Here is a 14889-nt window from a genome sequence, read left to right on the forward strand (position 1 = left end):
TATTTTACCAGGCAAAGAAGTAGGGGAAGGCCATGTCAATCAAAAGGAACAGTGTGTTGAAAGACAAAAAAATCAGTCTGTGGTGTAGTCAGAAACAGCATGGAGTGGAAGAGAGAGAAAGACTGGGATTCTGGAAAAGTAGTCACAGAATTCTTGGGCGATAACTGAGAAGTTGGCTTGAATGGACATTGAAGGACACTATGAGCTCTCAGGTCCTTAGAAAATTTGGAATATGGTATGGGAAACCTCTTTACCCACCATGTCTAGAAGGTTGAATTGCCACCATCTCTCCAGCTGTAAAGAAGAATTGAATTCAGAATTGCTTTAATCATTTTATTATTTTCTTTTTATTTGCATGTTACTCTTGCTAATTTGTCTCACCTTGTTCCATGGCAGTCAGTGTCTGTGTGGGGTGTTGGAGGACGAGTAGAAATGACTGCCTCCAAGTTCATGGCCATTCAGCAGGCCCTTCAGCCAGACTGGTTCCAGTGCCTTTCGGATGGAGAGGCAACTTGCGATGAAGCAACTTCCATAAAAAGAGCCAGAAAGTCTGTTGACCGATCGCTTCTCTTCCTGGATAATTGTCTGAAGCTACAGGAAGAGTCAGAGGTAAAGCCGTACCACTCACCAGGCCTTTCTCCTGGAACTCTAGCTAATTTACATTCCATGATCCGCCCTTTCTGCCCCTCCTCCTGTTTCTTGCTCTTCACTTCTTGGTCTCTTTTATTCTCCTGATTTTTCCTTCTTCTCTGAATGTTTTATTGCTCTTTAGGATGTCTTAGGCTCTCTTTTTATCCCACACTATATGTTCTATCTGGGAAGCTCCCCTTAGTTTTAATTGCTGAAAATTCTAAAATTGTGTGTATGATCAAGATCACTCTCCTTAGCTTCAGAGTTACACAGCCACAGGCCTTTGCTACGTTCTCTCACTGGACTATTCCTCTCACGCACCTCAGACTCAGGTAACAAACTCAGTATCTCCTCTCCTCACACCTGCTTTTCCTCTGGCTCTCCTTCAGCACTGTTCTGCCTGTGTGACAGTCCCCAATTCCTCTGCCCAGAGATTTGAGTCTTTCAAGACCCTTTTTAGTATTGAGGTAATATTCAGTTGTTCACTCCACCCTGACTCCAGTTCCCTACATATGTCTGGAAAGTGCCCCTTCTGGCTCTATATCCTGAAGGCATAGTAACCTCATCATCTCGTGAGCTGGGGAAGATGAAGCTGTAGCAGTGAATAAGGGACCTTGATAGCAGAGTTATAAAGCTGGAAAGGAAGGCATTCATTAGGAGAGAGCAGAGGAAGTGGGAGAATAGGAGATAGCGATCAGAGGAGAGACTTTTAGTGTCTGGTCATTTGTGTAGAGGAATCCTGAGCCACTAGCAGGCCCCACTGTGGCAAAGCACATGGAGTTTGAAAAAGATCATTATTTTGAGTTTACTAATAAAAAATGTACTTTGGCTAATTAACTTAATATACATGAAATAATTAGAGGAAGCTTACTTGTCATTCTGATAGAACTCTCAGTATCTGAGTAAGGGGATTCAGAGCGTGGGGACTTTGCTGCGGCTCTGAATTGTTAGCTCTGCTAACAGTTATTTGCTAGCAATTGTTTTCGGCCAGTAATTATCCTTGTAGGATGAGTAAGTGTTTGGATGAGTAGAAAGGACAGGGAGAGTGACAGAGTGTGATTATTAGAAAGGCCAGATGAGCCTCAGATCCCTCTTGTGTGTTGTCAGCCACACCATTTCACATTATTCTTGTGGGCTGGGCAAATGCTCGGGTCCCTCCCTGTACCCCTTATGCTGTTGTCTTGACATGATTACTGATAGTGCCCCTTTTTACTCTTAAGTGTGTTCTGTTTTAGACAATACGGTTATACTTTTTTTTAATTTACTTATTTATTTGGCTGTATCGGGTCTTAGTTGTGGCACACGGGATCTTTGGTTGTGGTACGCGAGCTTTCTAATTGTGGTGTTCAGGCTTAGTTGCCTGGCAGCAAATGGGGTCTTACTTCCCTGGCCAGGGATTGAACCTGTGTCTCCTGCATTGAAGGGTGGATTCTTAACCTCTGGACCACCAGGCAAGTCCCTGGTGGTTACACTTCTTATACCCATGAAAACGAGTTCCTAGATGGGGCTGTGCCAATCACGTAAAGGGACAGGCCTGTGTAAATGTCTACTTTGTATGTCTGCAAACATCTTTTCCTCTGTCTGTGATTTTTTCCTCTTATCCATTGAATCCTCTTATTCTTAATGCCCTTAAGCATTGAAGCTCCTCAAGATTCTTTCGTCAGCTTTCCTTCCTTCTGCGTGTATTCCCGAGGCCAGGGATGGTAAATAAGTTTCATCTCAAGATGCTCAGAGCTGTGCACAGTGCAGCAGGGTGAGGAGAGTTTCTTGGCTGTGTCTAGCATGGCAGCAGGCGAGGGGAGTGGCAGGCCTGTGCCAAGCACCCCCTGCTGTCTAGCCTGGGCAGTCGCACCAGTATATACATTGCCCTAACTTTTATTCCGTATCTTCAGTGGCTGATACCTCAAACTCAGAATGCGCAAAACAGAATAATCATCTTCCCTCACCTTCCACTGGTGTCTTAGGATGCCCTGTCATGGCTCTTCTCATCATCTCCCTGGACATCTGAAATAGGAGCCAGGAGTCATCCTATTTTTGTCCTCATCCTCTCCCCAGGAAACTCAGCAGTCAGGTTGTGTTGAGTTGTTGATTGTTCTTCCTGACGAGGTTGCAGATCCTCTCTCTCCTGTTCACTCCATGGCTACTGCCTCAGTCAAGATCCTCTTTGTCTTCCCCAATGATTCAAGTCATCTCTACTCCATCCTTTAACCACACTCACCCTCAGTTCACTCTCCACACAGAAGCTTAAGTCTTCTTTCTGGAGGAATAGTCTGATTATGTTCCTCCTGCTTAAATCAAGAAGCAGGATGAATATAGCCTTTTAGCCTCTTTATAGCCTTCCAGGCTCCCTTCCCACCCACTTCTTCTATTGAAGAGCCACTGTTGATTGGTATTTTTCCTTGTAAACCTTATTTTTTATAGTTACATACACATAATTATTACATACATGCATGCCTCTGGTTTTTATTACATGAATATGATCATCTTTTCAGGAATTTGCTTGTTTTTATTTAGCAATGTCTTGAAATTATTTTCCTGTTAGTGTATATATTACTATACGTTATGCTTTCTTTTTAAAACAACTGTGTAGGAAGCCATACTATGAACATATTATACTTTACTTAAGCCTCTACTCTATTGATGGATGTTTACCCTGATTCCATTTTTTCATTATTCTAAACATCTTTGTTTCATATGCACCAAAAATAAACTTTGGTGCATATGAATAAATATATTTGTAGGTGATATTCTTAGAAGTGGAATTTTAGAATGTATAAAGATAAAAGTATTGACATTTTGGTAAGTGTTGTATGCTTGCCCTAGCGAGAGGCTGAACTAATTTTTATTCTCTGTAGTTGTCAGGGTATGTAAGTGCCATTTCTCTAACCCTTTTACCTCCACTATGTTGCTTTTTATCTTTTGACTTTTCTGTCAGTGTGATGGGCAAAAATGGTATCTAATTGTTTCCAGGTTTCATTCCCTTGTGAGATTTAGTAAGCTCTCTGGATGTGTTTTTCTGAAGTTCATATTCACATATTTGCCTAGATGTCTGTAGGGCTGTCCTTTGCTTAGAGGATTTGTTGGAGCTTTGTCCATGGGGTAGACATTTAGCTATCCCTCCAAAGAGTAAGTTCCCCTTTACCTTTGTTGATTTTTTTTAATGTTTCTGTGCTCAATTATGTTTGCCTTTTCCGTTTCCTTCCAAAGCTTTTTGGAGGGCCTACCTTATCCCGAGAGTATAAAAGTACTTAATCTGTTTTTCTAATACTTGTATAACTATATCTTTTATGCTTAGATCTTTAGGGCTATCGGGAATTTATTTTTGAGAATGGTGTACAGTACTAATTTTTGTTTTATCTTTTTCCAAATGGGCAGTCAGTTGTCCCAGCCAAAGAGTGTCACAGTTCCTAATGCTATTTATAACTAAGAGATTTTTTTTTCCCCCCAAACTTTAAACTTTTTATTTTGTACTGGGGTATAGCAAATTAACAATGTTCTGATAGTTTCAGGTGAACAGCAAAGGGACTCAGCCATACATATATATGTATCCATTCTCTCCCAAACCCCACTCCCACCCAGGCTGGCACATAACATTGAGCAGAGTCCTATGGGCTATACAATAGGACCTCATTGGTTATCTATCTTAAAGTTAGCAGTGTATACGTGACCTTCCCAAAGTCCCTAACTATCCCTTGCCCTGGCAACTGTCAGTTTGTTTTCTGAGTCTGTGAGTCCTAAGAGACTTAGAAGTAGCCTAGAGTAGACCAGGAGAACCATTTCTACAAATGAAAGCTGTTGCTTTTGTTCTTTTCCTCTTGTACCTGCCTGGTGTGTGTTTAAGCTAAAGCATGACTGCCTATGTTGATTGTCTGAGTTTCTCTTCAGTCTTTTCTTACCTTGTTGAATGGCTTTCAGATTGTGTTCTTTGGAACCCTAAAGGTTCTCAGGAAGGAGAGTGTGCCATCCCCCTGCATGCTTCAACTGAGATTTCATCTCTCCAGGGGGCTTCTGGTAACTAATGCTCATTTAAACAGAGGTCTCCACTACTGGAAACAGTTAAAAATGTTCAATCCTTTCTCACCTTAGGTCCTCCAGAAAAGTTCAATCATTGGAGTGATCGAAGGTGGAGACGTGACGGAGGAGAGGCTGAGGTCGGCTCGAGAAACAGCCAAGCGGCCTGTTGGCGGCTTCCTTCTGGATGGCTTTCAGGGGAATCCAGCGACCCTGGAGACTAGACTGCACTTGCTGTCATCAGTCACTGCAGAGCTGCCGGAGGACAAACCAAGGCTAGTGTTCAGGAGGATGCAGGCCAAGCCTGGTGGGCTGCAGAATGTGCAGTGTAGTATGCAGTCTGTACATGGGCATATCTTTTGATGTTTTGATTATGTTCTTTCTGGGCTGAGTCTGCTTGGGGGAGTTTCCATCAAGGCCGTCTTGCCTTTGATTTTAGAATGTGGGCCAGAGAATGGTGCCATGTGAGTTAGTTTATTTGATTCTTATAAGTGAGGGCAAGTGTTATATTATTCCCCCTCATTCTTGTGCCAAATATAAATAATATTCTTTATCCATTATAACCTGGGGACAGGTAGAAAGTCACATGGAACTCTGGCCTTAATCACAGAAAGCTGAGGACAGATCTGGGATCCCCAGTGGAATAAAGACGGGTTCTATCAATAAGGACCTTTAAGAGGTTTTTAGATTTGAGGCAGGTAGTGAGGAGGAGTATTTTTTGAAATCAAGGGAACTGGCAACCTGAGTGGGGCTGGCTGTTTCCATCCATCACAGAATTTACTATGTGCTGGAGAGAAGAGTGATCTGCAAGATTTTAAGGCAAAAAAATCCGTAAGTTTCTGCATACAGCTGATGTCTTACCAGACTATCCACATTTTTAATTTTTTTTAAAAAGACTGTAGTCTTTTATCCCAGTTGGTATGAATATTCATGCTTTTTTTTTTCCTGGAGATACATTAAGAGGTTTGATTATGGGGTAATACTTATGCTCCTCGGGCTGATGAGTAATATTATGTGTGCTATGCTTAATCACTCAGTTGTGTCAACTCTTTGCAATCCTATGGACTGTAGCCCGCCACGCTCCTCTGTCCATGGGATTCTTCAGGCAAAAATACTGGAGTGGGTTGCCATGCCCTCCTCCAGGGGATCTTCCCAACTCAGGGATCAAACCCAGGTCTCCCGCATTGCAGGCAGATTCTTTACCTGCAATGGTCTGAGCCACATGGGACACCCTGAGTGATATATATATGTATATAATTTTACTACTTTTTAAAAAAAAGTCCAGGTATAACTTGTAGTTAAGTATATGGATTTTAGGCATGCCTTGATGAATTTTTATTCCTGTATATGCTTGTAAACACCAGCCAGAACAAGATATTTCCAGCACCCCAGCCAGCATTCTCCCCACCCTCGCCCCAGTTTTATCCTAGTCCTCTGTGTTCATTGCTTTCCCTCCTGTGCTTATTTCATTTGGGTGCAGATGACAATTCAGCACTAGTATTTCTAGTCATTTTCTGGACTTCTTTTGAATTAAATGCTCACAGATGTCTGTTACTGGATTTGAAAGCTGGGATTGTTTTTCTTTCTCTTAAGTGTGTAGAAATGCCAGCTTCAGTTGGAGAGGAGTTCTAAAAACATGACATTACTTGAAGGAAACTGTAGTCAGAGAAACCAGCATATATTTAAGGGTTCTGGTTGTTTAATATTACATAAGCCTTTTTTTGGACTTCTTTTAGAAATCAGGGAGTCTATAAGCTTTTCTCTGCCAGTTTATAAAAGGGACTATGAGTAAAAAAACAAACATAAAAAATAGCAGCCAGCCAGCCCTGATCTATTACATCTCCCCATCTTGTTTTAGTGGCAAAACCTAGCTGAATATTATTAACACTCTCAGAATGTATTACCTATTGCCTCTAGAAATACCATCTCATTCCACCATGCAGACATTTTGTTAATGGAGAAAATATAGAAGAAGCATAAAGAAAGCTAACTAGTTTCTTGGATCCTGTGGGCAGAGTTGAAAGTCCAAGAGTAAGAATTGCTTTGTAAATGGAGCTATGAAGAATACAGTAGGTAAAAATGTCTTTCTTGAGCCAACAATGAAAAAGAATTATAAGCAAAGTACAGTTAAAACATGGAAGAATATTTGAAGAAAATAAAGCACACAGCTTTACACTAAAAAAAACAATCATATGCAGTAGATAGAAAGGCTACAGAATTAAATCCAAGACTCTGGAGATTGTTTCAGAAGGGATGAGGGAGAAAGAAAACTAACCCTTACTAGCTTCTCTTTGGAGTCAGAAACTACACTCTGCTTTTTCAAGTACATCATTCATCCTCACAGTCAGTCTATGAGATGTGTATTCTTGCTTTTGTTTTTAAAATTTGGAAAACTAAAACTCAGAGAGGTTAAGAAACCTTCCCAAAGTAACACAGCAAGTAAATAAATGGCAGAGTTGAGATTCCAGTCCAGGTTTCTGCTGCCAAAGCTCTGTAGTCTTTCCGCTACACCTCTTTATCTGCTGCCTGCCATGCTAACCATGATTTTCATTATTATTACTGTTAATGCCTTCTGGAAAGACTCTGATTTCATTCCTGGCGTTGTCCTCATGTCACTGTATGTATTATTTTCACAGGCTCATCTGTGGTGTTAGCCGGCCAGATGAGGTGCTCGAGTGTATTGAAAGAGGAGTGGACTTATTTGAGAGTTTTTTCCCTTATCAAGTTACAGAGCGGGGATGCGCCCTGACTTTCAACTTTGATTACCAGCCGAATCCTGAAGAGACATGTAGGTCTTTTGAAGTTAATCTCTGTGTCACCCTTAAATTCTTTCTATTTCCTATCGGCTTTTGGCTTGAGTCACAAACCAGAAATGTGTGCATACTGTAAAGCCAGCCTTTTATAAAACTACGTCTTTGTTTTTTATCTGTACACCCTGGCATGTTGGCACAGAGAACCAGGCACTTAATACTACACACATAGCTCATCAATATTCGGAAGTGATTTTTGTAGGGAGCAGAACCAAGAAAAACAAAACCTCTTCTATTAATAGCCAGAAAAAAAGAACATTCAGAGTGAGTGAATAGTGATGAAAATCTAAGAAAAGAAAACCTTTGAACTGCTTGGTAAAAGTTAATTCATTTTTTCACAAAGGAGTTCTTGTCTGTTTTTTGCAAACGTCATGCTAAAATACAGGGAGTCTCATCCTCTCTGATCTTAGTGTTACTTTGCTTTTTTTTTCATACTGAGATGTGAAAGCTGTTTTCCTCTGCTAATGTTGCTTTGAAGCACTGCCATTTGCTTTTATTGTTATTCAGAAGTCAAGAAAATCAGTTTCAGATTCTAATGTTTAGCTGGCAATAAAAAAGGAACTGGGATATAGACTTAGGGTTGGGGTCCCTTGAAGTGTCTCTGCAGTGTTTCAGGAGAGTGTTGTGGGCCCGTTTGCCTTCTGGCCTTCAGAGTGTGCTTTCCTTTCCTGCCTGCTGCTCCCCTTAAATTTGAGTAGGGTCAGAGACTTCTTTAAAGGCTCCTTTTATTCCCCATAAGTGATGAAAATTTCATTCAGGATTTGTTACACTTCTGTAACACAACTTAAGCAATAATCTAAATGGGATTACTTCTGGAAACAAAATCAATCAAATTGATCAAATTCTTAAGCAGAGGAGACCAGGTTTACTATCTCTTAGACAGACTAGAACATATGTATATAGATAGGTGTACCATAAACTCTTTATAAATGTTCATGGCTTCATTTACAAGTGAAATTATTTCTGCCAGCTCATAGGTGATTGTTAGTCATTCTGTACTGTGAATACGCAAAGCTCTACAGAGAACCTGATATTGAGTTCTTTGGAACAAACAAGTTCCTTTTGGGTCAGAGAAAGCCAGATTTCTTCATGATTGGAAAAACTGAGTTTAAACATTTTTATGAAAGTATTATTATGAATCATATTTGTGTATGTGCATACTAAATTGGGGCTTTTTGCCAATTACAAAGTGAAAATTCCACAAGAATTAGTTGCCTGATGTAGGCAGTGATTTCCCCAGTGACAAGGACTTTCCAAAAGCCAGGGTTTTGTTATGGTTTTCCACATCAGCATGCCAATAATGGCAGCAAAATTAGAATAGCCATGGGCTCAGTGCTCAGGTTACATCGCTTTTTCCTTTCACCTGGGCGAATTTACCTTCCTAGGACCATCTGCCCATTTTCCTTGGGCCTAACATTGTTATTACTCATTCCCAGAAGTACTTCTCTACTTGCACTCTGGCTGGCTCTTTGCATAGTAACTAGTGTTTCTCTTGCAATTCCAGCAATGTTCTTACTTAAACAAAGAGTGCAAGGGAACAACTCAAATTCGCATTTAATTCTGGATTAACTGAGTTCCCTGGAGGGCCAGAGTCTCCATACAGAATACATAAATTAAAACCATATTCTACTTTTAATCTGTAATATAGGCAGTTACAAAGCCCAGTGAATTTGCATGTATATTATGATAAGACATGACTCCCAACACACAGGCACACACACAGGCTCCCCCTGTGTCTTACACACACACGAACATACACACACCCAGCTGGTTTTTAAGAAATTGTTCCTTGAGAGTAAGATTATAAGATATACACTTGTAACCATGTTTTGCTAGACATAGTTGAGTCTCCAGGTTTTGATACTATAGATAACAGGTCAGTGATCACCTTGTTACATGTTCCTTTTTTAAATGTGTGTGCATTTCCTTAAGTTAAGTTCTAAGGAGTGGAATTACAGGGTCAAAGGACCTGAAATAGTAACTAAAACAAAAATTCTCCCAGTGGCCCCTCTTTATCTGATCTTCATTCAAGACTTCTTTTTGGTTTGTCCTCAGTATTACAACAAGATGGAACACAGGAAGAAATAAAATATGTGGATCAAACAAAGAAAAGTAAAACAACCAGTTGCAACCAAGAAATGACATCATTTGAAATTAATCTGAAGGAAAAAAAGTAAGGATTGTTTTTTTAAATTTGATTTCTGTCTTTTTAATTTCAGTCTGTTTTAAAAGTTTTATGTAACTGTTCCCTTCTCAGTTTATGAGTTCATAAAATATTTATAGTTGGACATTGTTTGGGCCTTCTCAAATTCAGTGCCAGTAGAACTCTTTTTTTCTGTAGATGAATTTGTGTACTTTGTCTTGTCAGAAAACTGAAGCTTGATAACTAATGTTTTAGAAGAGCTGTCAGGAGGATTAGACCAAATCCATTGTTTGGTGTTTCTTATGATTACTTTAAATAATGACAGTGTAAAATAAGAATTTCAAGATAAAATACAAAAAGATTTTTAAATTTTAAGGAATTTAAGCCATCTTGGTTATATACAAATTATAAATCTTAAGTAAAGTTTTTGCCTCTATAAAGACTAAACTAAGATATCTTGTAACTTTGTGTTTGGCCAAAAGTGGAAATTATCAGTGAACAAGTGAGTAGTTTTTCTGGAACTTGGTATACTTATTTTAATGCTGGAGTATTTTTGGTCTTATGTAAAGGGACATTTTAGGGACTCAGACTTTTTTATTACTATCTAGTAACAGTACAGACTTAAAAATTTATGAAAGAATGTGAAATTCCTAGTTCTTCTTTCTGTAGCGACTTCTCGATTGTAGGTCTGAAATGCTGACGTTTACCATGTTTGACTTATTGAAAAATAACCAAGGAGGCTCATTTCTGTTTTTAAAAAGCTAGGGTGATATAAATGGTTACTACTAAAATTCCCTTTACATTGTAGATATCATTGGAAACTGCTGTATTTATCAGCAATAGACTTGAAGCTTTGGAGATTTGGCATTCAGATTGTGGTTCTGCTCATGACTGTGTGACTTTGGTCAAGTCATTTAACTTCCTTTAAATAGCTGATAAAAGATAGTACATATAGTGCTTAGCATGTGCCTGTCTGTGTCCTTTACTATATTAAATCATCTAATTTTTGTAACAGCTCTATAGGTAAGCACTAATAAGGCATTGTTACTACCTGATTACATTTCAGATGAGAAAACAGACCTAGGGGGAGGTTAAGTGACTTTCCAGAGTTGTGAAGCAGGAAACAAGCCCAGTAATTGTAGCTCCAGAGCCTTCCCTTTTTACCCCCTTGGCCAGTCTTCATTGGTAAAGTGACAGGAAAGATGTATGTCTCCACGGGTGGTTGCAGAGATAAAATGAGACAGAATATATAGAAGTTTTTTTTAAACTGCAAAAAGCTCTGCAAATAAAAGGTCATACCGTCTCTTCTAATATTATAGTTCTGATGGCAAGTGGGAGAAGAGTGTCATTCGTCAGAACTGTGTCTCCTCACATTTCTATGTGCCTTTACAGTGTGACTAAGCATGCTCAGCAGGAGGCAGCGAGCATGTGACTCCACTGCTGCTCCTTGGTAAGCCTTGGTCTAGGAGGCTGTATCCATCAGAGCCGGACTTCTGAATCTTCTGGCCCGCTGTGCTCGCCATTACCTTTTGACTACATTGCCCTCTTCAGCAGGTGCCTGGCACTACATTTGCTGGTCGTGTTACTCACTATTGGTTATGTGCCAACAGAATAGGTGGTCTGGGTTCTCAGTTTCTTGTGGAATATCATTGTAACTTCCTTCCTCAGGTACCAGGAGGACTTCAGTCCTCTCGTGAGAGGGTGTTCCTGTTATTGCTGTAAGAACCACACTCGTGCGTACGTCCACCATCTGCTGGTGACGAACGAGCTGTTGGCTGGTGTCCTGCTTATGATGCACAACTTTGAACACTACTTTGGATTTTTCCACTCCATCCGGGAAGCACTGAAAAGTGACAGACTGGCTCAGTTGAAAGAGCTCATCCGCCAGCAAGCCTCCTGAGACGTGGCACCCAGTCTGACTCTTCACGTTGAGCCTGCACCACAGTTGTGATGTGGGAAGAAGAGAGCCAGAAGTGATCATAACTTTAAACTTTAATCACTTATATTTGAGAATGAAGTCTACTTAAAGTAGGAACATCTGTACTGAGCTCTGCCCACATGAGGCTAAACAGACTTCTTATGACTGAAATGACCTAGATTGATCAGAAGAAACTGAAAAATGACCTTTCATATTTCTACACTCTTTTAGTCAATTGAGATTTGTTTAATCAAAGTTAAGCTTTAGATATAAGAGGACAGCCTTGAAGTGGGGATGATGAAAATCTGAGGGTTCACTGAATTGGATTGGAACTTGAAGGGAGATGATTGGTCATAAGTCATATGACCTCTGTGGATATGTGCCTGCTGACCAAGAGGAATCTAGCTGATTCAAGAGTTTTCTTCATTTTAATCCTAATATTCTCAGGGGCCTCTTTTGGATTCTTCTGCCTCCCAAGCTGTCCTGGCAGTGCAGTCAACCAGAAATGACTCTTGTGACTTCACCAGGCCCACATCTGCATGGAATGTGGAGCTCTCACGTTGCTCCAATGACCAGCTGACACAGGGCACACTCTTCATTTGACCATATGGTCTTTCAGTGGCTTGCCTCCCTAAAGTCACCACAGTTGCCTATGTGGAGCCGAAAGTGCATTGCAGCTTTCATCTGGTCATACAGATCCACTGTGGTCACCTTTCAGGCTCATTCATAGTCGAGCCACTTAATAACTGAAGTTCCATCACTTGGGGAGATTCAGTCACCGTGTGTTCACTTGGACAGAGCCCTGGCCTGGCTGTTAGGGGATTGGGTTTAAGTTATTCAGCTGTAACACTTGGGCATGTATCACTTAACCTCCCCATTCCTGTTTCCTTCTAAATAATGGGGACAGACATAGTGAAAAGTGCTAGATGAATGTCTAAGATTCCATTCAGCTCTTAATATTTGGGGAACAAGAAGTTTTAGATTAGAACCATAGCTTTACATGTATTCTTGTTTATTGATCACTATTGGCTTGATTTAAAATAGAGTGGTATCAGGAGTTAGGCAACAGTAGAGATATTTGAGAGCCTAAAAAGAGGTTTGGCCCATGGATTTTAAAGTGGTTGGTAAATTGGCATCCGCAGGTCCTGAGGCTAGGAAGGCCTTCCCTGATCACATCTCCTTCTATGAATTTTTTATGCTCTTGTTAAAGGAATGACATTCATGTTGATGATATGACAGGTGATTTTTATTTAGAAGTGCTTTTTTTCTATATTTGTCAAGTTTCCTGTAAAAATACACATGCGTATGTGTTTCACACATAGTTTTTATAAAAACAAAAGAACCAAAAAGATGCCTCTGTTTTGTTTGTAGGGGTATAAAATATTTGTTTTATATTCTTATGCTGTATTTTTCTCGTTGTTCATTTTAGTGGGCATTACTGAACATTGTTTTTGATTATTATGTGGTTCTATATTTTTATATGTTGGGCGCCCCTCTATATGGTCTTCTTTTATTAGTGGTTTAAGAATGTATATGAATTCCAAAGTTCATGAATTTCAGAATTCACAGACACTTCCTGTAACCTCTCCTCCAATGAATGGCAAGGGTACTTAACAAAAGACAGAATTTCTATTCTCAAGAATCTTCTTGTTTTGAAATATGTTGGATTGGACTTGTTCATATGTTTATAGTCCTGTTCAATGTCAAGCCCATTGTTGGAGGAGTATTAATAAATATCCTAGAATCCATATAAAATTTATGAGCTTTATTTGTATTCAAAACGCTGAAAATTCTACCCAACTTTGTCCATTTCTCTGGGTCTTTTTCTTATTAGCACATTTGAAAGAATATTTCTTTCCTTTAAACTGATTAAAGTCAATAACCAATAAACATTTTTAATTAAAAAAATATACTAATCTGGTTTCTTATAAATAGTCATGCATCTATTAAACAAAACATTAATTTCCATGGTACCAGAAATGTTCTCCATTAGAAAAGAATTTTTCTACATTGATTCCATGTGTAGTCATTGTTTTTAAGTGTACTCACACTAAATGCAGAATCCAGGAAAGAGATTCAGGGATGCACCTGTCTTTTTACATAATCAGAGGCCTTAAGGCCATGCTAGCACATAATAAAAATAATAATAATAGCCACAGTCTATGGAGTATTTTGCTGTGCCAGGCACCTTAGTAAATGCTTTTCACACATATCTCATTGACTCTTACAGCATGGCTGTGTGGTGCTGATATTATTCCTAGCTTGAGTTTCAGGAAGGTTGAGTTGTCTGCCTGAGGCCTACCAGAAATTTCTGGAAGGTTGAGTGGTTTGCCAAAAGCCTGCCACTAGTCAGCTCCCAGGTTGGACTTGGCTCCATCTGACTAAAACTCAAGTTAACCATTGCACTAGCCTCTTCCTGGTGGCTTGCTCCTGAGTTGAAGGGGCTACAAGGACTGAAGAGAGAAGCCTTCTGGCCCTGAGGTGCAGGGGGCTTCTGGAGCTTTGCTGGGGCTCAGTCCCGGCTCCCACTGCTCCACTGGGGAATAGCTGGCACTGGCCTGTGTGGCTCACAGTACCATGTTGACACCTATTGGTCTGTAGGTACTTGATGTGAGTTGCCATTCCATGTGAGTTGCTAATTCGCCCAAGCCCAGTTTGGGGACTGTAGTCACACCTTGAACCGTATTGAGCAGGTTTGGAAATGATAGCTTACAGTGAACAACATCAGATTTGTGATCTCCGAAGTTTTAGCTTCGAGACTGGAGACCAGGCTTGGCCACTCAGGGCTCTTGTGTGGCAGAAGTTTTATCAGTGAAAGGGGACAGAGAAAGCTTCTGACATAGACATCAGCAGGGGGTGGAGGGTGCCCCACTTGCTAGTCTTTAGCACGGGAATTATATACTTTATAAATTCGTTACTACAATAAATCAAAAGGATGTCTTAAGGTTGTAAAAATTTTACCAGATCCACTCCCACAATTTACATTCTAGGATAACAGGATTAGAATTTAATGATAGAAAAATCCTACCAGACCCACTCCCATAATATACATTCTAAGATACCAGGATTAGTCAGAAGGTTTTCAGGAAGGAGAAACTCCTCAAGCAGGATACATTGTTATTATATAATCCCTAGTACAGAGTTTAAACTGAGTTGTTTGTTGTATACCAGACCACCTGACCTGCCTCCTGAGAAATCCGTATGCAGATCAGGAAGCAACAGTTAGAACTGGACATGGAACAACAAACTGGTTCCAAATAGGAAGAGTAGTACGTCAAGACTGTATATTGTCACTGTGCTTATTTAACTTATATGCAGAGTACATCATGAGAAACGCTGGGCTGGATGAAGCACAGGCTGGAATCAAGATTGCTGGG

The 14889-nt window shown here is 40.0% G+C and overlaps 1 protein-coding gene across 5 annotated transcripts in view; it reads left to right on the forward strand.

Moving 5' to 3' along the window:
- The window catches only part of QTRT2 (queuine tRNA-ribosyltransferase accessory subunit 2), a 66079-nt gene that overhangs the window by 11068 nt on the left and 40122 nt on the right, over positions 1 to 14889 (forward strand). For 2 of the 5 annotated variants that reach the window (XM_065943141.1, XM_065943142.1), the window contains exons 5-9: positions 397 to 609; positions 4717 to 4916; positions 7278 to 7429; positions 9507 to 9624; positions 11263 to 13393. In XM_065943141.1, coding sequence (XP_065799213.1) covers positions 397 to 609; positions 4717 to 4916; positions 7278 to 7429; positions 9507 to 9624; positions 11263 to 11494 — 915 coding nt within the window. In that variant the 3' untranslated portion in view covers positions 11495 to 13393. Of the gene's footprint in view, positions 1 to 396; positions 610 to 4716; positions 4917 to 7277; positions 7430 to 9506; positions 9625 to 10913; positions 11220 to 11262; positions 13394 to 14889 lie in introns of those variants that run through there. The other 3 variants (XR_010664239.1, XR_010664240.1, XM_065943143.1) reach the window with 2 other exon arrangements.

This window comes from Muntiacus reevesi, chromosome 8, assembly GCF_963930625.1.
Source record: "Muntiacus reevesi chromosome 8, mMunRee1.1, whole genome shotgun sequence".
Lineage (NCBI taxonomy): Eukaryota > Metazoa > Chordata > Mammalia > Artiodactyla > Cervidae > Muntiacus > Muntiacus reevesi.